This window comes from Odocoileus virginianus, chromosome 31 (genome assembly GCF_023699985.2).
Source record: "Odocoileus virginianus isolate 20LAN1187 ecotype Illinois chromosome 31, Ovbor_1.2, whole genome shotgun sequence".
Classification (NCBI taxonomy): Eukaryota; Metazoa; Chordata; class Mammalia; order Artiodactyla; family Cervidae; genus Odocoileus; species Odocoileus virginianus.
This window is the reverse complement of record NC_069704.1, coordinates 9810493-9830352: the sequence shown is the minus strand read 5'-3', so window position 1 is coordinate 9830352 and position 19860 is coordinate 9810493. Positions and strand designations below refer to the sequence as shown.

General features: G+C 46.2%; 1 protein-coding gene and 1 pseudogene across 1 annotated transcript; both read right to left on the bottom strand.

Moving 5' to 3' along the window:
- Positions 1-1518: 1518 nt before the first annotated feature.
- Positions 1519-9249, bottom strand: RNF183 (ring finger protein 183). The gene is made up of 2 exons (XM_020906616.2): positions 8899-9249; positions 1519-2550 (listed from the first exon to the last, which is right to left on the bottom strand). The coding sequence occupies exon 2, from the start codon at positions 2510-2512 to the stop codon at positions 1946-1948; it is 567 nt and encodes a 188-aa protein (XP_020762275.2). The 5' UTR covers positions 2513-2550; positions 8899-9249; the 3' UTR covers positions 1519-1945.
- LOC110146062 (cyclin-dependent kinase 4-like) lies at positions 2515-14444 on the bottom strand (annotated as a pseudogene).
- Between the last annotated feature and the right edge of the window lie 5416 nt (positions 14445-19860).

Genomic DNA, 19860 nt, shown 5'->3' with positions numbered 1-19860 from the left:
AGCTTCCCCCGGCTCCTCTCCCTGTTCGTCATGGCTCTGAGAACGTGAGTTCATTGCCTAATTTACCCGCCACAAGGTTAAGAAGCAAGAATGTGTAAAGAAATGAAGTCAGTGGGGAGAAGTGTGGAGTCCCAGCTTTAGTGTAATTACCTGATGGCGCAAATGGAGAGGTAGATGCTAGTCCCCTGGCAGGATATGAAGGCAGCTTTCGAATTTCGTAATGGAGAACTTTTCCTTCACAGTGGAGCTTAAGGCTTTGGTGTTGCTAAACATGAAGTCTGCATGTCTTGGCAATTTGGGAATATCTTATACATTAAGACCCATAAGAATTTATAGAAGCTACCTTCATTAAACTCACAAAATGCTATATAGAGCAAATGAAACCAACTCAGCTTCTGTCCTCTGAAAGCTTATTCTACAAATTCACCACCCCACCCCCCCAAAACAAAATGTTATCATTTTGTGATGGTGTTCTAATTTGCTCTGAGGTAGTTTCAGAGACCTGAGTCAGCAGGTAGTATTAAAAGTGAGGGAACAGAAGTCGGGGTTTTAGATATTGCAGAGGTGGCCACTGGCAGTCAAGCAGCATCCAAACTCTATCCAGTTTTCCTCGGTCCCTAGATGCTATCATACAAAATAAAAACCAGGATCCCTTGGTGGTGTTGCCTGGGATGGGAGCTGATGCTTTTACTCTATCCGGAGTTTCTGCCTTACCTCTTTTTTTTTTTTTTTTTTTTTTGGCTGCACCTCATGGCATGTGGAACCTTAGTTCCCTTGCAGTGGACTCGGGATGTCCTAACCACTAGACTGCCAGAGAATTCCCTGCCTTGCTTTTTCTTTTTTTTTAAACATAATTTTATTTATTTTTGCCTGCACTGGGTCTTCGTTGCTTTGCAAGGCCTTTCTCTAGTTGCAGTGAACCGGGGCGTCTCACTGCAGTGGCTTCTCTTGTTGCCAAGCTCAGGATCTAGGCACGCAGCCTCCATAGTTGCAGCTTAGTTGCTCCTTGGCATGTGGTATCTTCCCCGACCAGAGGTCAAACCTGTGTCCCTTGCATTGGCAGGTGGATTCTTATCCACTGTGCCACAATGGATGCTCCCTGCCTTACCTCTTAAGGCCAGAATTACAATGGTTGAAGGACGGGAATCAGAACTCTACCCTGCACCTACCAGGAGGAATAAAATCTTTTCCTCCAAATCCCAGATTTCTTTTGATCCACTGACTCAGGTTTCTTTTCCCTTTAAGCTTTTATACTCTTAACACTCCGTAAACCACATACTAACAAGAGGTCATCGTGAACCAGAAGCAACTGACTGGCCTGCCCTCCTTACTGAGGACTCTGCCACTCCTGGTTAATCCTACCTTTCTCTCCCCCTAGTTCTGACAGAGGACCAGCCAATGGGTTGTTGAATAAGTGAATAAATTAATGAATGCAGGCCATTTTTACTGGGACTGGTGGCAAGATAGCCAAAGAGAAAACTGAAAGGAGAAGACAAACACGCTTGCTCCTGACTGAAGTTCACTCCCAGATTTTTTTTAGCATCAAATAGTAAAAAGAGCAACTCAAAAAACAAACAAAAAAATGTGAACTGAGTTCAAAGCAGCTCCAGTAAGAAATGCAACCTGCTATTTGGGCTGGACAGGCTCCTGGGTACCCTCATCCAGCCTTTTGGCACAACTTGCTTCTGGCTCTGTGATCACAGGTCTGCTCCTCTGCCCTTCCATGACGCCCGGTTCACACCCAGAGAGTCTCTTCACGTCGTCCCCAGTCCGTTAGCCTTCAGAGGTTCTCATCATAGTAAGACTCTGTTGCTAGAAGCAGATGCACAGCCTAGCCAACCCCTGGATTGTAAAAATGAACAATACTACGAAGGAAGACCAGCCCAAGCGGCGCTCCGCAGTCCACATACCCAGCAGCAGCTAGGAAAGGCATCTGGAACAGACCTCACCCCAACCCCCAGAAGAATCGTCTGGTGCAAAAGATGGAGAAGATGAACAGCACGGTGCCGCAGAGGACCACCGCCATCATGTAGGCCAAGATCCGGAAGTGCGGGTTGCGGAAACACTCCCGCAGAGAGTAGTGGCTGGGGATGGAGGCGGGCCTGGTGCTGCGGCCCACGGCCTGGGCGTGCCCGGCCTGACTCCCAGGCTCAGGGCCCAGGTCCAGCGTGTAGACCCGGGGCTGGCGCAGGAAGTAGCGGCTCTTGGGCTGGTCCTTGAGACAGAGCTGGCGGCCTTCCAGGATGACGTGGTGGGGCTCCAGGCGGAGCAGGGTGAGCAGGGCGGTGTCCGTGGGCAAGTCAGTGACAGGCTGCCCGGAGGCCAGCACGGTGGGGTGGCGACAGAGCGGGCACAGCAGGCGGCGCCGCGTCGGGGTCACCAGGCTGAGGTGCGCCAGGCACTCCACGCAGAAGGAGTGGCAGCAGTCCAACACTTTGGGGGTGTGGAATGTGTTGTTGAAGGGGTTCCAGCAGACAGGGCACTCGGGCTCCCGGCCCTGCTGCTCCGCCATCCTCAGGCCGGATGCTGGGGACTCCGACACAGCGAGTCCTGGCAGAGAAAGAGCAAAGCAGCACCCGTTAGTCGCCCGGGCCCGTGCTTGGCCCTAGGCTGGGTCTTGAGGGCTGTTGAAAGGCGTTGTCACCCACATTTATTTCGCAGATGAAATGGAAACTTACATTCAAAAAGATGAAGTGAAATGAACTTATCTATAAAACTGAAATAGATGTAGAAACCAACTTGTGGTTCTCAGGGGATAGGCAGGGGAGGGATAAACTGGGAGATCAGGACTGACATGTACACAGTACTGTATATAAAATAAAGAACTAATAAGGACCTATTGTATAGCACAGGGAACTCTGCTCAGTACTCTGTAATAACATATATGAGAAAACAATGTAAAAAAGAGTGGATATATGGAAAGTTATGACCAACCTAGACAGCATATTAAAAAGCAGAGACATTACTTTGCCAACAAAGGTCTGTCTAGTCAAGGCTATGGTTTTTCCAGTAGTCATGTATAGATGTGAGAGTTGGACTGTAAAGAAAGCTGAGTGCTGAAGAATTGATGCATTTGAACTGTGGTTTTGGAGAAGACTCTTGAGAGTCCCTTGGACTGCAAGGAGATCCAACCAGTCCATCCTAAAGGAGATAAGTCCTGGCTGTTCATTGGAAGGACTGATGTTGAAGCTGAAACTCCAATACATTGGCCACCTGATTCGAGGAGCTTACTCATTTGAAAAGACCCTGATCCTGGGCAAGATTGAGGGCAGGAGAAGAAGGGAATGACAGAGGATGAGATGGTTGGATGGCATCACAGACTCGATGGACATGAGTTTGGGTGAACTCCGGGAGTTGGGGATGGACAGGGAGGCCTGGCATGCTGCAGTTCATGGAGTCGCAGAGTCGGACACAACTGAGCGACTGAACTGAACTGAATATGTATAACTGACTCACTTTGCTGTACACTTGAAACTAACACAACATTGTAAATCACCTATATGCCAATAATTAAAAAAAAAAAAAAATGATTGTTCCAGATCACCAGGTTCCTAAGCCTGGTGCTCTGGCAGCTTTCTCTCTGCTGGGCGAAGGCCTGAGCCACCCCAGCATCATTGAGCCCACGCTCTCCATGAAAGCGGATTTAAATGCTCCCTGTGCTGCATGGGATTGCCCTTGGTTTCCTGGTCTCCAGGGAAAGGGAGGGGAACCACAGACAGTGTCTCATGAGCTAAGTGTGCTAAGTCACTTCAGTCCTGTCCGATTCTTTGCAACCCATGGACAGTGGCCCGCCAGGCTCCTCTCTCCATGGGATTCTTCAGACAAGAATACTGGAGTGGGTTGCCGTGCCCTCCTCCAGGGGATCTTCCTGGAGGATGAATATTTCCCTACCTGCTACCTCACATCCCCGGCTAGGGTAGAGGCGGGCTTTGCCAATACCTGGTCTACCCCTCCTCTGGGGGCAGATGCCAGGCCCTCCCTTCCTCATCCCCTTGGGCTGCAGGGCCAGTCCCCGCGGTCCATGGGCCCAGTCTTTGTCCAGGGCACCACGCTGGCCTGGCAAAGGGACCTCTGCGAAGGCTTTTCCCTTTGACCTGAAATCATGGACAGGCTCCTCCCTCCCCAGCTGCCCAGATCAGCCCTTCCAGAGCAAGATCTGATCTCTCCTGGCTCCTCCCCCATCCATTGTCCTAGAAGCCCCCAAAGCACCCACCTGGGCTTCCCTGGCACTTGGGCAGTAAGGCAGACTGCCCTGGAAGGTCGGAGGCTCCAGTCTTTTCCTCTCCAGTATCCACAAAGCCTTGGGAGGCTGCCTTCTCGCCACCAGCCCCGGGGCCCGTCTCCATGGCAGCGCACACGCAGCACCTGCGGCTGCCAGGTGGCCCAGGCTGCGGCCTCTGGAGCGGCAGGTGGGGAGGTGGGGGACCAGCCTTCCCCAGGGGCGGGGCAACAACCAGCCCTGGAAGCCAAGCATCTGTGAGACTGCGGGCGCTCTCCTCCAGGCCTGGGATCCCTGGCCTGGAAAGGCAGGGGTGGCAATTTCCTTTTTCTAGATGGCGGAGAGGGTAAATGAGCCTTCTGGGCTTCCTCTCTCCTGGGCCCTCCTTTCTCTTCTAAAATGGCTGAAACCTCCTTCTCACACAAAGGGGCTGCCAGCCCTGCCCTTCGATTGCTATGAAATTCACTTGCTGCCTTGCCTAAAGTCTCTGACCATTCTCTCAATATTAGATTCAGCAAGTGCCCTCCTGATCACGTCATGGGCCCAAGGGGCTACACCCAGAACATGCAGGCCTCGCTGCCTCCTTTGTTCTTAGAGCACAGACGGTCAGCCGGCAGGCACTGACCACTGAGCTGAGTCCAAGACGACCTTCCCACCACCCTGGGGAGCTCAAAGGGGGAGTCGTGGAGGGGGAGCAGCACTCCAGCCCCACGTCTGTATTTCAGCCGGAGACACCGGGCTTTCCTCATAGTAAGCATTTGAACAAGCTGAAGAGCTGAGCTTCCGAGGGAAAAAAAAAAGTTTAAAAACCTCTTCTCCAACCTAAGGCCTCACTTTGCTGATGTGTGTGTGTGTGTGTGTGCGCGTGCACGCGTGCGCTCAGTCATGTCCAACCCTACGGACTGTAGACTTCCAGGTTCCTCTATCCATGGTTTTCCCCAGGCAAGAATACTGGACTGGATTGCCATTTCCTTCTGCAGGGGACCTTCCCGACCCGTGTGTCCTGTGTCTTCCGCATTGGCAGGCAGATTCTTTATCTCTGTCACCACCTGGGGAGTCCTTTAGTCTCCCCAAGTATCACCCATGAGCTTCCCTCATAGCTAAGTGGGTAAAGATCTGCCTGCAATGCAGGAGACTCAGGTTCGATCCCTGGGTCAGGAAGACCCTCCGGAGAAGGAAATGGCAACTCACTCCAGTATTCTTGCCCGGAGAATCCCATGGACAGAGGAGCCTGGCAGGCTACAGTCCATGGGGTTGCAAAGAGTTGGACACGACTGAGTGACTAAACCACCACCAGGGTCACCCACTGGTGACCTCGGGACTTCTAGGCCACCACCATGCTGCTTTCAGAGAGGCAAAAGCCACCATTCAGTTCACCTGCTGGATATGTGTTACTGACTGGACAGTGAGAGCTTGCATTTCACTAGGGAAGTTCTAGCAGCCATAAATATTCCTCTCGTGGTAGAGCGGCCATAAATATTCCTCTCGTGGTAGGAATCCAGGAAGCATGCAGGGGGGATTTGGGGACAATGAGTCTCCCTTTTGCCCCACACATGACATCATCTATCCCGACTGAAATGGCATCTGAAGCAAAACCTGCTTACACTCTCAACCATGGCTTCCTGGTTTCCTGCTAGACCCTAAACTTCTGTCACTGCCTCGTGTAGGGAAGAGGAAGGCATGCTGAGGGAGGATGAACTAGCTCTGGCCAAAGCTGGGATAGTTGGCCAAAGATCCCGACCAGTGAATGCCTCCTCCTGTGGATCTTTCATCCATCCGACGAGCAGTCATTGAATTAACAAGAGCTCATCACAGGTCTCAATGGACTTGAGTTTGAGTAAACTCCGCGAGTTGGTGATGGACAGGGAGGACTGGTGTGCTGCAGTCCATGGGGCCGCAAAGAGCAACACTACTGAACTACTGAACTGAACTGAACTGAACATCACAGGTCAGGCACCGTGCTAGACACTTAGTAAATAACAGGGAACAAAACAGATGTAGTTTCTGACCTCAGGACATTTAGAGTCTAGTAAGGGAAGGAAACATTTAATGAGTGACTGACAGGTGATAAATAACGCACAATTTTAATGAATGCTATAAACAAAAAGGAAAGTGAGCTTAGGGGACTGGCTGCTTCAGATGAGAGAGGGGATATGAGAAGAATCCAACCCTGTAGAGTGGAGTAGGAGCATTCCAGCTCAAGAGAATAGCCTGTGCCAAAACTCTAAGGTGAGAAGAAGCTTTGAGGAAGTGAAAGGAGGTGCAGTGGGCGGGTCTAGATTGGAAAGTGGCTTAGGAAGAATCCTAAGAGAGGATTTAGGAGAATGCTAAGAGAGACTGCCCTGGAGGCTGGGGAAAGCATCCGGGTTTTTTATTCTAGGGCTGAGTCTATGTCTATGTATGCTTGCCGGTGGCGCTGGGGAGTGGGGGCTGACCTGATCCTGTTTCTATTTTAAAAACACCATTTCAGCTGCAGAGCAGAAGACAGATTGAAAGGGACGAGTGGAAATGAAGGACCACATAGGGGCTCTAGCAGTGGTCCATGTTGGGATGGTGGGATTTGATGCAGGTGAGGCGATGGTGGAGAAGATCAAAGGGATGGGTAAAAGGTATCTTTGGAGATGGGATCAAACGTACTTTTTGAGAAGAAGTGGACAGCAGAGATTCTAGAACCAGATTGTCAAGGCTACTGATCTCTGAGCCACTGCTTACTAGGGCTGTGATTTCAGTTGAATTGCTTTAACTTCTCTGTTCTTCCATTTCTTCTGAAAAGGAAGCTAAAAGTGGTGGTGCCTCAGAGGGTAAAGTTCTTAGACAGAACCTGGCACATGGGAAAGACTGTCTATGAGGCAGTTGAATTATCCCTGCAAAGAGATTTGAGAGAGAGGAAGGCTCAAGGAAGACTCTGAGGGCTTCCCAGGTGGTGGTAAAGAATCCTCCTGCCAATGCAGGGGACACGGGTTTGATCCCTGGTCCAGGAAGATCGCACACGCCACAGAGTAACTAAGCCACCAGGCCATGACTACTGACCCTGTGCTCTAGAGCCTGGGAGCTGAAACTGCTGAGCCCAAGAACCACAATTACTGAAGCCCTTGTTATCTAGAGCCGGTGCTCTGCAACAAGAAAAGCCACCACAATGAGAAGCCCATGCGCCACAATACAGAGTAGCCCCTGATTGCCACAACAAGAGAAAAGTCCCCACAGCAACGAAGACCCACTACAACCAAACATAAAATAAAATTTAAAAAGGCTGACTTTGAAGCCATGAAGTTTTCTGCATTGAGCTTTGAGAAGCCCCTGAATTCCAGAGTGTGTCAGAAGCAGACCTTAAAATATATGTAACCTTGATTCAGCAGTGCCCCCGCTGGAAATTTATACTGTGTAAACAGTCCAGGTCCTGTGCAAAGATCTGAGCATTGCTCTAATGGTGAAAAACTGAAAACTGCTTAATTATCCAATAGTAGGACACTGATTAAATAAGTTCTCTCCATCCATACAAACAGACATTCTGCAGCCTGTAAACAATGTCCTAAAGCATCTATTGAAATGGAAATACGTTCATGACATGTCATTAATGAAAAGAACCAGCAGTAAAACCATATTACAGTACAATCTAATTTTCCAATATATGTGTGCAATGGAAAAATGCGTGGAAAAACAAACACTGTCAACAGTGGTTATCTCTGTGGATAAGAGTAGAAGTTTGTTTGTTGGCTTGTTTTTTATTCTCTCTGAAAATTCAAATTTTACTGCGCTAAGCTTATATTACTATGTTAAAGAACTTCCCTCCCCACAAGGCAGACTTCCATTTTCTGAAGTTCCATGGCTAAATCTGTTAAGGACTGTGAGGAGGGATGGTTATGGTTTGAATCAGCACCTGGGCCCTTATTGGCCATGGTCTCCTCAAGCCTTGGCTGTGGTTTCAGAGTCTGTCTCCAGGAAACAGGAGAGACTGGCCACTTATCCAACTTGAAGTCACTCTCAAGCTGGGATATCCCAATACCACTCAAGACATCACCTCCATCTGTGATCCGCTCACTCAGCCAAATAGTTGTCTGTAGCATCACCCCAGTGCTTTCAACTTGGAGAGAGGAAAGAGGTGAAGAACTAGCATTTTCATAGAACTTCCCAGTTTACAAGGGCATCAGTTCTGGCCAGGGTCTAAGTGGAGTGACTCCCATATTGATGGTATAATTGCCTTTTACAGTTTTTTTTTTCCATTTGCATAGACCATTTGATTCTGTAAAACCACCCTCAGAAGAAAGCAGGATCAAGAGTTGAAAGTATGTAGTTTTAGAACCGGACTTCTTTGCTGTGAGGTCTTAGACAAATGGCTTAATGTCTCTGAGCTTTGTTTGCCTCTATGATAGAGGCTAATGAGCCCACCTTATGAGCTTGCCATGAGGAACGGATAATGGCTATTATGTGCCCAGCAAAGCATAGCAGATGCTCAATGCTTAGTTAACATGACATTTTTACACTCATTTTATCAATGGGAATGTCAAGACTCAGAAAGGCGAACTGACTTGCCCAAGGCTTCACAGCTAAAGAATGGTTGAACTTGAAAGATGATCCCAGGAGCCCTGCCTCCCAGGCCGGTGTTCACCCCAGGGACGAGCTGCCTCTCCAGAACGCAGGACCCTGTGACCCTGCCCTCCACGGCCCTCCTGACTCCTTACCTGCTCCTCAGGGCCACCTCCACCTCCTCCTCGTCCTTGGCTGAGCGGTCCTGCAGCGTATCCTCTGGGCTCTGTCTGCTCCTGGCGAGCGGTTTCCAGGCAGTTGTGGGCGGGCCTCATTTGCATGGTCTTCAGGAAGCTCTTGGCCAGCTTTCCGCCTCATGTTTTCTTCTTTCCCTCTGATGACTTTGGACAGCCTGAAAGCTCTGCTTTCATCCTCCTCCTGTGGGTCACTCTTGCTTTCTCTCTAAAGGGGTTGAAGTCCACTGTCCACTGTTGACGTCTTTGCAGACCTGTGTTCTGTACCAGCTTGGTCTGCTGCCATCATGTCTGACTGCACCGCCTAGGCTGACACACCACCTTAGGGGTAGTTGAAGGCCAGGCAGGCTGCTTCTTTGAAGTCACTTCTGCCCTTTGGCCCAGATAGATCCTCCCCTACTCTGAGCCCTACCGCCAAATTACAAACGGCTCTTGCAAAATATTAAGAAAAGGCAAATAATGCAAAAGGAAAATGATCAGGGGGAGAGCCTTTGAAACCAAAGCCTGAAGAGCCTGTGTTCTCAATCAAGTCAGATTTCTGGGTCAGAGTCAAGTCCTCAATCAGAATCCGGACTCTACTTAACTGGTGATGGAGACTTTAACAATTGACTTCTTAAATATTGGTTTCCTCAGCTGAAAATGAGCATAATAATTTTACCCATTTGATCTGCAGGTTAAATGAGATAATTTGGATAGAGATCATAACACAGTGCCTGGTACACAGTAACATGCAGTAGATGTTAACTATTTTGAATGATCAGGCAAATCACCGAAAAAGAAATACAAATGGAATAGACACGTAATTATTCAACCTCATTTATAATTGTTGTTCAGTTGCCAAGTCGTGTCCGACTCTTTGCGACCCCACGGACTGCAGCATGCCAGGCTTCCTTGTCCTCCACCATCTCCTGGAGTTTGTTCAAACTCATGTCTGTTGAGTTGGTGATACCACTCAACCATCTTGTCCTCTGTCAAACCCTTCTCCTCCTGCCTTCAATCTTTCCCAGCATCAGGGTCTTTTTTAATGAGTCGGATATTTGGATCAGGTGGCCAAAGTATTGGAGTTTCAGCTTCAGCATCAGTCCTTCCAGTGAATATTCAGGACTGATTTCCTTTAGGATGGACTAGTTGTATCTCCTTGCAATCCAAGGGACTCTCAAGAGTCTTGTCCAACACCACAGTTCAATGGCATCAATTCCTCAGCGCTCAGCTTTGTTTACAGTCCAACTCTCACATTCACACATGACTACTGGAAAAACCATAGCTTTAACTATATTAGCAAAGTAATGCTTCTGCTTTTTAATATGCTGTCTAGATTGGTCATAACTTTTCTTCCAAGGAGCAAGCATCTTTGAATTTCATGGCTGTAGTCAACATCTGCAGTGATTTTGGAGCCCAAGAAAAAAAGTCTATCACTGTTTCCATTGTTTCCCCATCTATTTACCATGAAATGATGGGACCAGATGCCATGATCTTAATTTTTTGAATGTTGAGTTTCAAGCCAGCTTTCTCTGGCTTGAAACTCTCCCCATTTATAGTTCATGGAATTCTCCAGGCCAGAATACTGGAGTGGATAACCTTTTCCTTCTGCAGGGGATCTTCCCAACCTAGGGATTGAACCCAGGTCTCCCGCATTGCAGGCAGCTTCTTACTGGCTGAGCCACAAGGGAAGCCCCATTTATAATTAGAGAAGTTCAAATTTAAATAAGATACTGCTATTTTTCCTATCAGACTGACAAAAATTGAATTAATAAGAGCTTAAAGTGCTACTATTGTTTAAAGTAATGATAGCAGTCTCTGTACTTCATTAAATCCTTCTGATCGTTGACAATGAATACTTCGAGTATTCCCACAAGACGCAATATAGAACACAACATCAGTGACTCATTCTTACTCTTCCACAGATAAGGGATCAGAAGCTCAAAGTAGTAAGGGATTTATTTGCCCAAGGGCTCAGGAGAAACAAGTTAAAGGGTTGGGACTGGAAGTGTGACCTGAAATCTGTGCTGTTGCCTCATTCTCTCCCCAAATCATGTTCATATGACCTACTTTTTGTTCCCTCTCCTATTCTCTGTACATATGGTTCTCTTTTATTCCTTTTTGTTTTTGTTATTCAGTCGCTAAGTCATGTCCACATCTTTGAGACCCTATAGACTGTAGGGGTCCGCTCCTTTACAGATCCTTTAAAGTGGGGTTTGGAGAAAAAAACAGAAATGAAAGTATTTGGTGATGTGATCAAATGCCCTAGTCCCCTTAATTTATGTTTTATGATTTTTACTTTAGAATAGGTGACACATTCATGTGTTCAGCACAATGAATTGGCAATGGAAATGTTTTTCTCTCAGCTACCTAATTTCCCTAAAAATTAGCGTATTATACTATCTTCCCAAGATGCTTTATGAATACACAAGCAAAACTCCTATGTTAGAATGTCTATGTATTTCTTTTCCTCCCTTTTACACAAATGTGCATATGGTACACATGTTTTTACATCTTGCTTTTTTTGCTTAATTATGTATCTGAAATATCATTCTGTATTAGTGTATAAAGCTGCTGCTGCTGCTAAGTCGCTTCAGTCGTGTCCGACTCTGTGCGACCCCATAGACGGCAGCCCACCAGGCTCCCCTGTTCCTGGGATTCTGCAGGCAAGAACACTGGAGTGGGTTGCCATTTCCTTCTCCAATGCATGAAAGGGAAAGGGAAAGTGAAAGTGAAAGGGAAAGGGAAAGTGAAGTCACTCAATCGTATCTGACTCGTAGCGACCCCATGGACTGCAGCCCACCAGGCTCCTCCGTCCATGGGATTTTCCAGGCAAGAGGACTGAAGTGGGTTGCCATTGCCTTCTCCGAGTGCATAAAGAGTTTTTTCCTTTTTTAAAAAATAATTTTATTATTCATTTATTGGCTGCATGAGCCTTTCTCTAGTTACGGCAAGCAGGGGCTACTCTCCAGTTGTGATGCGCAAGCTTCTCATTGCACTGGCTTCTCTTGTTGCAGAGCACAGGCTCTAGGGCACTCGGGCATCAGTAGGCGAGGCGCTCGGGTTTAGTTGCTCTGTGGTATGTGGGATCTGCTCAGACCAGATCCTAATGTCAAGGTATAGCGAAGGGGAGAACAAGAGACATATCCCTTGGTGTAAGGACACAGAAGGGCAGGAGAAGGATAAGCCTCAAAAGGAGAGGTGGTTCTATTTAGCCAGCATTTATTGTAGTAAACTATTCTTAATAAGTTTCACTCACCATTTAAAAATGTTCTGGTATGCATTCTTTATAGTAAAGTGTTACTACATCACATCTTATTTATTTTAGCAAGTTAATATATCTTCTGTACTTAATTATAAAAAGTTAGTTTTTGAATCTTATTTGCAAATACATTTTTTTTTCAATTTGGCTCTATGGTTTGTTGCCTGTTTAGCTGAATATATAATATCAACTTATCCTAAGGCTGTCCATGTACTTAATTTACCTAAGTATTAGTCTTAAGTAAAGTGCTCACTGTGTATCAGTTCAGTTCAGTCGCTCAGTCATGTCTGACTCTTTGCAACCCCATGGACTGCCACACACCAGGCCTCCCTGTCCATCATCAGCTCCCAGAGTTTACTCAGATTCAATGTCCATTGAGTCAGTGATGCCATCCAACCATCTCATCCTCTGTCGTCCCCTTCTCCTCCTGCCTTCATTCTTTCCCAGCATCAGGGTCTTTTCTAGTCAGTTCTTGCATCAAGTGGCCAAAGTATTGGAGTTTCAGCTTCAGCATCAGTCCTTCCAATGAATATTCAGGAATGATTTCCTTTAGGATGGACTGGTTGGATCTCCTTGCAGTCCAAGGGACTCTCAAGAATCTTCTCCAACACCACAGTTCAAAAGCATCAATTCTTCAGTGCTCAGCTTTCTTTATAGTCCAACTCTCACATCCATACATGACTACTGGAAAAACCATTGCTTTGACTGGACAGACCTTTGTTGGCAAAGTAATGTCTCTGCTTTTTAATATGCTGTCTAGGTTGGTCATAGCTTTTCTTCTAAGGAGCAAGCATCTTTGAATTTCATGGCTGCAGTCACCATCTGCAGTGATTTTGGAGCCCAAAAAAATAAAGTCTATCACTGTTTCCATTGTTTCCCCATCTATTTGCCATGAAGTGATGGGACCGGGTGCCATGATCTTAGTTTTCTGAATGTTGAGTTTTTAAGTTTCACTGTGTATAGGAATTTGTATTTTGGAGGTGCTTGATCTATCTGCAAAGAAAAACTAAGAATTATTAGTACTTTATTACAAAATGTTCCTAGAAGTCTTAATTGCATTTATTAAAAAACAAAAACAAAAAACTGTAATGTTAGACTGTATGCCTGGAAGTAATTAAGATACATCATTACTGTAGTTTAAAAGTTGTACATGATAAGACATATTTTGTTTTTACTATATGTTTTTACTGAAAGATCTATTCTCTATCCCAAGGCAAGCATGAATAAAATTAGATTAAATGTTTAAAACAACAACAAAAAAAGGAGGGGTTGGAGGGGAATATCATTAAGGCAGCAAAATAGTCTTTATAAAAAACTGGAGAATGTCTCCAGTCTTTGAAGCCTCAGAGACCGAGGCAGAGGTCACACTCCAGGGTTCAAAGGAAGGAAAATGTCAGCATCTCCTCTCTTGGTTCTGATGCAACCATTCCTATTGCTCACCCTGGGTCACCGTGTAGATAAGAGTGCCTCTGGGCTCAGACGGCAGAGATTCGCTGGTGTGGGTTAAAAGTCAGTATCTCTAGCATCTCTGGAGTACCTGTGCTCCAGACTCCTCAGCCTTAGGTACCACCGATTAGGGGGGCTCCAGGCCCTCTGGGGGAAAGGGCTCCACGGGTAGAGACACTTCTAAGGGCCTGGCGTCCTCTGGGGGCCAGTCCAGTCAGGTCAAAGATTTGCCTAACTGGTCAGCTTCAGAGGTTCCACAGATGAGAGGCTTTTGAGGAGACATCTATGCGGAGATATCGCCATTGTTCCCCACGTCCACAGGTCTTGCATATGTAGGCAGTAAAAAGAACTTCTGGAGTTCAGGGCACCAGAGTGTAACAACCGCAGATGTAAGTGCCAGCTGGAAGCTGCAGATTCTGGCCAGGCCAAAGTCAGCCAGCTTGACTGTTCCACCACTTGTCACCTAAATGTTCTCTGGCTTTAGGTCTCGGTGAACGAAGAAGTGAGCATGAGGGAAATCTAGGCCGCTTAGAAACTGGTGCCTCAGACCCCTGATGATCTCCACCCCCCCTCCAAGCCTGGTGGGGCTGCCTTGTCCTGGTAAGTCCAGAGGTCTTGGTCCACATATTTACACACCAGGATCACTCTGGTCTCCCGATCAGTTCAGGCTGTGGCACAGAGGTCCAGCAGGCCCCCTCCAGGACACTCATATGCTCTTGAGGGCCGCAGAGTGGCCACTGTGGGGATTATGGGCCTTGTACACCATCCCATAGGCACCAACACTAATCTCAGCGACTGGTTCATCTCGAAGGGTAGCCATCCTCAAACCGGAGGAGCGCCTCGCCCCATGTTGACAGGTACAGGGGCAGCCTGTCATCAGGACCCTGAAGTCGGTTCCTGCGGTACCATACACTCGAGCTCTGTCCTGGGCAAGCAGCTGGATGCTCAGTTCGGTTCAGTTCAGTCACTCAGTCATACAGACTCTTTGCGACCCCGTGGACTGTAGCTTGCCAGGCTTCCCTGTCCATCACCAACTCCTGGAGCTTTCTCAAACCCACGTCCATGGAGTCGGTGATGCCATCCAACCATCTCATCCTCTGTCATCCCCTTCTCCTCCTGCCTTCAATCTTTCCCAGCATCAGGGTCTTTTCCAATGAGTCAGTTCTTCACATCAGGTGGCCAAAGTATTGGAGTTTCAACTTTAGCATCAGTCTTTCCAGTGGATATTCAGGACTGATTTCCTTTAGGATGGACTGGTTCGATCTCCTTGCAGTTGGAGATCAACTATCACCCGTATGGGCCGACTATAGACACAGGCCAAAGCTAAAGCCATCCCTTTGCCACCACCCTCACCAAGTGACCAGCTGCCCAACCATTCCCTTATTGATCTAACCCTTTTGTTTTTGTTTTTGGCTGTGCCTCAAGGCATGCAGGATCTTAGTTCCCTCGCCAGGGATAGAACCAAGGCCCCCTGCAGTAGAAGCTTGGAGGCCTAACTACTGGACCCCAGGGAATTCCCCCTAATCCCTTCATTTTAAATATATAAACATTGGATGGAAAAATAAAGCCAATATGATTGCAGGATTTAGCTAAGCCTAGAATTGTCTGAAAAATAGTTGTGTTCTTTGGGAAACATTTTTCCTCTGTCTGATCAGGAGACAAAGGGATGTCTCAGGGCTTGACCTGGTGGCCTGGAATTCCCTTTCAGCCCTGGAATGCCCTACTTTCCATTTCTGGTTAACTAAGTTTAGTGAGAATTCAAAACACTGATTAAGCTGAGAAGAAAAAAAAAAAGCCGAGACCGGGTTTGTATTTGAAAGTTTGGAAGCCATGCTTTCCGATTTGGCAACTCTTGCAAACCATGAAGTTTATACAATTTGACATAATAATATAATTTCCTGGAAGTAACCAAAAGATACATGTGATATTGTGATTTATAGTAAGAATTGTATATTTGGCCTTCATTCTGTTCCTGGTGCAGATTCCTAAAACCCTTGGAATGTCCTAAGAGATTGAGAACAATAAGGGTGTCTTTGTTATGTTAATGAGGTAACTTTCAAAATACCACAAGATATCCTAAGGATAGGGGCTGATTGCCAAGGGAATCAACCTTCTGATTTTGTGTCTGAGTTTTCAGTCTGGTCCTTACAACCCTGACTTTAACCCTCCACCTCCTGGGAGGGGAAAGGAGCTAGAGATTAAGTTCCATCACCCATGGCCAGTGATTTAATTAATCATGGCTGTGTAATGGGGCCTCATAAAAATCCAAAAGGGTAGAGTTAAGAGAGTTTCTGGACTGATAACACATCAAGTGCTAGGAGAATGATGTGCTTTGAGAGGGTTTGTGAGTTTCACAGCGCTTCCCTCATATCTTATCCTTCCCTCATGCCTTGTCCTACGAATCTCCTCCATCTGGCTGTTCATTTGTTGTTGTTGTTCAGTCGCTAAGTTGTGTCCGACTTTGTGATTAAATAAATGGACTGTAGAATGCCAGGTTTCCCCATCCTTCACTATCTCCCAGAGTTTGCTCGAATTTATGTTCGTTGAGTCGGTGATGCCATCCAACCATCTCATCCTCTGTCACCCTCCTTCTCCTCTTGCCCACCATCTTTCCCAGCATCAAGGTCTTTTCCAATGAGTTGGGTCTTTGCATCAGTTGGTCAAAATATTGGAGCTTCAGCTTCAGCATCAGTCAGTCCTTTCAATGGATATTCAGGGTTGATTTCCTTTAGGATTGACTGGTTTGATCTCCTTGCTGTCCAAGGGACTCTCAAAGGTCTTCTCCAGCACCACAGTTCGAAAGCATCAATTCTTTGGTCTCAGCCTTCTTTATGGTCCAACTCTCACATCTGTACATGACTACTAGAAAAACCATAGCTTTGACTAGATGTACATATGCTCATATATATCCTTCATAATATCTTTTATAATATGCTATAATTACCTATATAAGGTAAATGGAAGCAAATATTTCTCAGTCCTATGAGTTGCTCTAGCAAATAATCAAACCCAAGGACGGGATCATGGGAACCTCTGATCTATAGCCAATTGGTCAGAAACACAAGGAACTACATGGACTTTCAACTGATATCTGAAGTGTGTGTGGAGGGGAGGCAGTCTCGTGACACTGAACCTATAAGCTGTGGGATCTGATGCTTTCTCCAGCCAGGTAGTGTCAGAACTAAGTTGAACTGTACACCCAACTGGTGTGAAAACTACAGACACATCAGAATCAGTCACAGTCGGAATATACCTATATCTTTTGGTTAAGTGAGGATCTTCATTGCAGTTTTATTTTAACTACAAATTAATAATTAAAAAAAAAAGAGTCAACTATAGCTCATCAGTTAAGTGGGAAACTATACAATCATTTAAAATGATATTGTGGAAGAATTTTTATTGACTTGTGAAAATGGTCACAATATAGTATAAATGGAGGGGGCAAAGCAGTTTACAAAATATTATATGTGTGAATCAGATTTTGTAAAACAAAACTTGTAAAGGCTGAAGGCCATGAGACAAAATGTCACAATGGTTATCTCTGCGTGCTAGGCTTACTGGTATTTTCATTTTCTTCTTATCTATATTTTTTAAACTTTTATTAATAAATATGTATTACTTTTGATAGGGACAAAGTAAGATAATCAAATAGTTAGCCCAGAAATTTCATTAGGGGATCATACATAGAGAGGGAATTTTAAGGGACTTCGGGGGACTATAGTAAGTTAATGATCACTTAAGCAATCAGGTTTGATTAATTGTAAAATCAAGTAGGCTTGCATAGCAACAGAAACCATGCAGCAGACCATGGCCAAAACAATACAACAATGGTGGCATGAGACCCACATCTCACCCAGTGAGTTCAGTAAGTTAATGACTCCTAGGACATGCTCTTTGCACGCATAAAAAACAGCGATTTATGGAAAGGTGACAATTCAAAGTGAAAGACCTTCATTGTACTGAGACCTGAAGTAATTTTTCCGTAGTGCCAGCTTAACAATGCAGGGACAAGAAAATTCCCCTACCCAACCTGGAGGAGGAGTTGATGATGGAAGCGTGACATCTATTCAAGAATGAGAAAGAACGCGGTCTTGTTCCCCCTCCCCACATTTCCTTTGATTATAAAAACATAAACCATGAGTTGTTGAGGCGGCACCCTCTCACCAACCAATTAATTGTAAGCCTCATAAGAGTCCTATTCTAATAAATCACTTTTTATCTATTACTTTGCCTCTTGCTGAATTCTTTCTGTTCCAAGACATAAAGGACTAGAGCGGAGCCCCCTAATGGTTTCACTTCTGGAGTAGGGGAATTCACTTGGAAAATAAGTTAAGTCTCAGTTTTCTGCAACCAGGGAATCCAGAACTTAAGGAGAAAAGGAAAGCGGGTGTGTAAGAAATCAGGGCATTGCAAGCATTGACACAAAAACACCTCATCTAACCCTGGCCCTTTCCCGGGTCACTTCTTGTCTAGTGAGCAAATTCGCTATCACAGTATCTCTGGGTGGTCGGGGCTAGGGAGTACTTTGCAAACAGTGGAAAATTTTCCGGGGAGATACCCAGGAGAGATAGTGAGGCATCTCAGGAATTTGAGAGTTAAACAAACTTCGTTCATGCTTGGGAAGTGAGGTCAGTCAGCTGGAAAAGCACCTTGTCTAAGCAGTCCGTTGAAACTGGGCGAGTGAAGAGTCATGAGACCTGGTGGAGCCCAGCCAAGATGTGGAGTGGAGGCAGAAGGTGGCATGAACCACGTGGGGAGGAAGAGGCAGCGAAGGCAGTAAACAGTCAGTGGAGGAGGGAGTAAAGGCGGTGACGAGGCAGGTTTTGGTCCGGTGACCAGCGTTGAGTGAGATCCCAGCCCACAAGGTCAGGGGCAGCTCTCCCCATGGGGCAGCAAATGGTTGTCACTTGGCGCCTGGCCTTGGGCCATCCCAGAACACAGAAAGGTCCCAGCCGTAGAGGCCTCACCTGGAGCTTGAGAGGAATGCCAAAGCTCAGGCCCTCTCCAGACCTACTAAGTCAGAATTTGCATTTTTACAAGATCCGCAGGGAAATTCAGAGACACACTGGAGTATAAGGAGGACTAATTTAGGAAAAAATATCCCCAATACATGCTCCTTGACTCATCCTGAGTACATTCATCTTCAGATTCCTGGAGACTTCCCATGGACCTGACACCAAGAAGATATTCCAGGCAGGGCTAGGTAAATCTCAGTGTGGGAATGGGCATCTCCCCTGCGTCTCCTTTGTGTAGCATCTGAACTTGTTTTACAAGCCACAATCCTTATGCTAAACCCTTGGGGCCAGATGTGTTTTAGAATTCAGAATTTTTCATATTTTAGGAACATAATATGATGCACTGACTATATACTAGTGACAGCTGAGGCAGCACACTGTAATAAAATGTACTAATATTCTGCAATTTATTATAGAGTGATAGCTGAAAGAATCGGAGAAGGCAATGGCACCCCACTCCAGTACTCTTGCCTGGAAAATCCCGTAGATGGAGGAGCCTGGTAGGCTGCAGTCATGGCGTATGGAAGAGTCGGACATGACTGAGTGACTTCACTTTCACTTTTCACTTTTATGCATTGGAGAAGGAAATGGCAACCCACTCCAGTGTTCTTGCCTGGAGAATCCCAGGGATGGGGTCACATAGAGTCAGACATGACTGAAGTGACTTAGCAGTAGCAGCAGCTAAAAGAATAAGCACCATCAGGTCAGGTCAATTTTGGCACCAAATTTAATGAGAAAACTTTTGGAGAAAGAAATGGCAACCCACTCCAGTATTCTTGCTTGGAGAATTTCATGGACAGAGGAGCCTGGTGGGCTCCATGGGATAGCACAGAGTCGGACACAACTGAGCAACAAACACACTCTGTCTCTAGAGTGTGGGAAATGTAGGATTGTGGAAAAGGATTATGAACTATTTTATTATTCTATTTTTTTAAGGATTTTTTTATGTGGGCCATTTTAAAGTCTTTATTGAGTTTATTACACTATTGCTTCTGTTTTATTTATTTTTGGCTGCCCCGTGCAGCTTGCAGGGTTTGTTGTGGTCTGTGTGTGGGTTGGAAAAGAATTTTCCAGACGTGAGGTGGAATGAGGGAGAACAGCATTTATTAGAGCGGGACATGCTGTTAGAACAGTGGGTTGGCTCGAGAGAGAGCCAACCAATATTGCTTCTGTTTGAAGGTTTGGTTTTTTGGCTGTGATGCAAATGGGATGTTAGTTCCC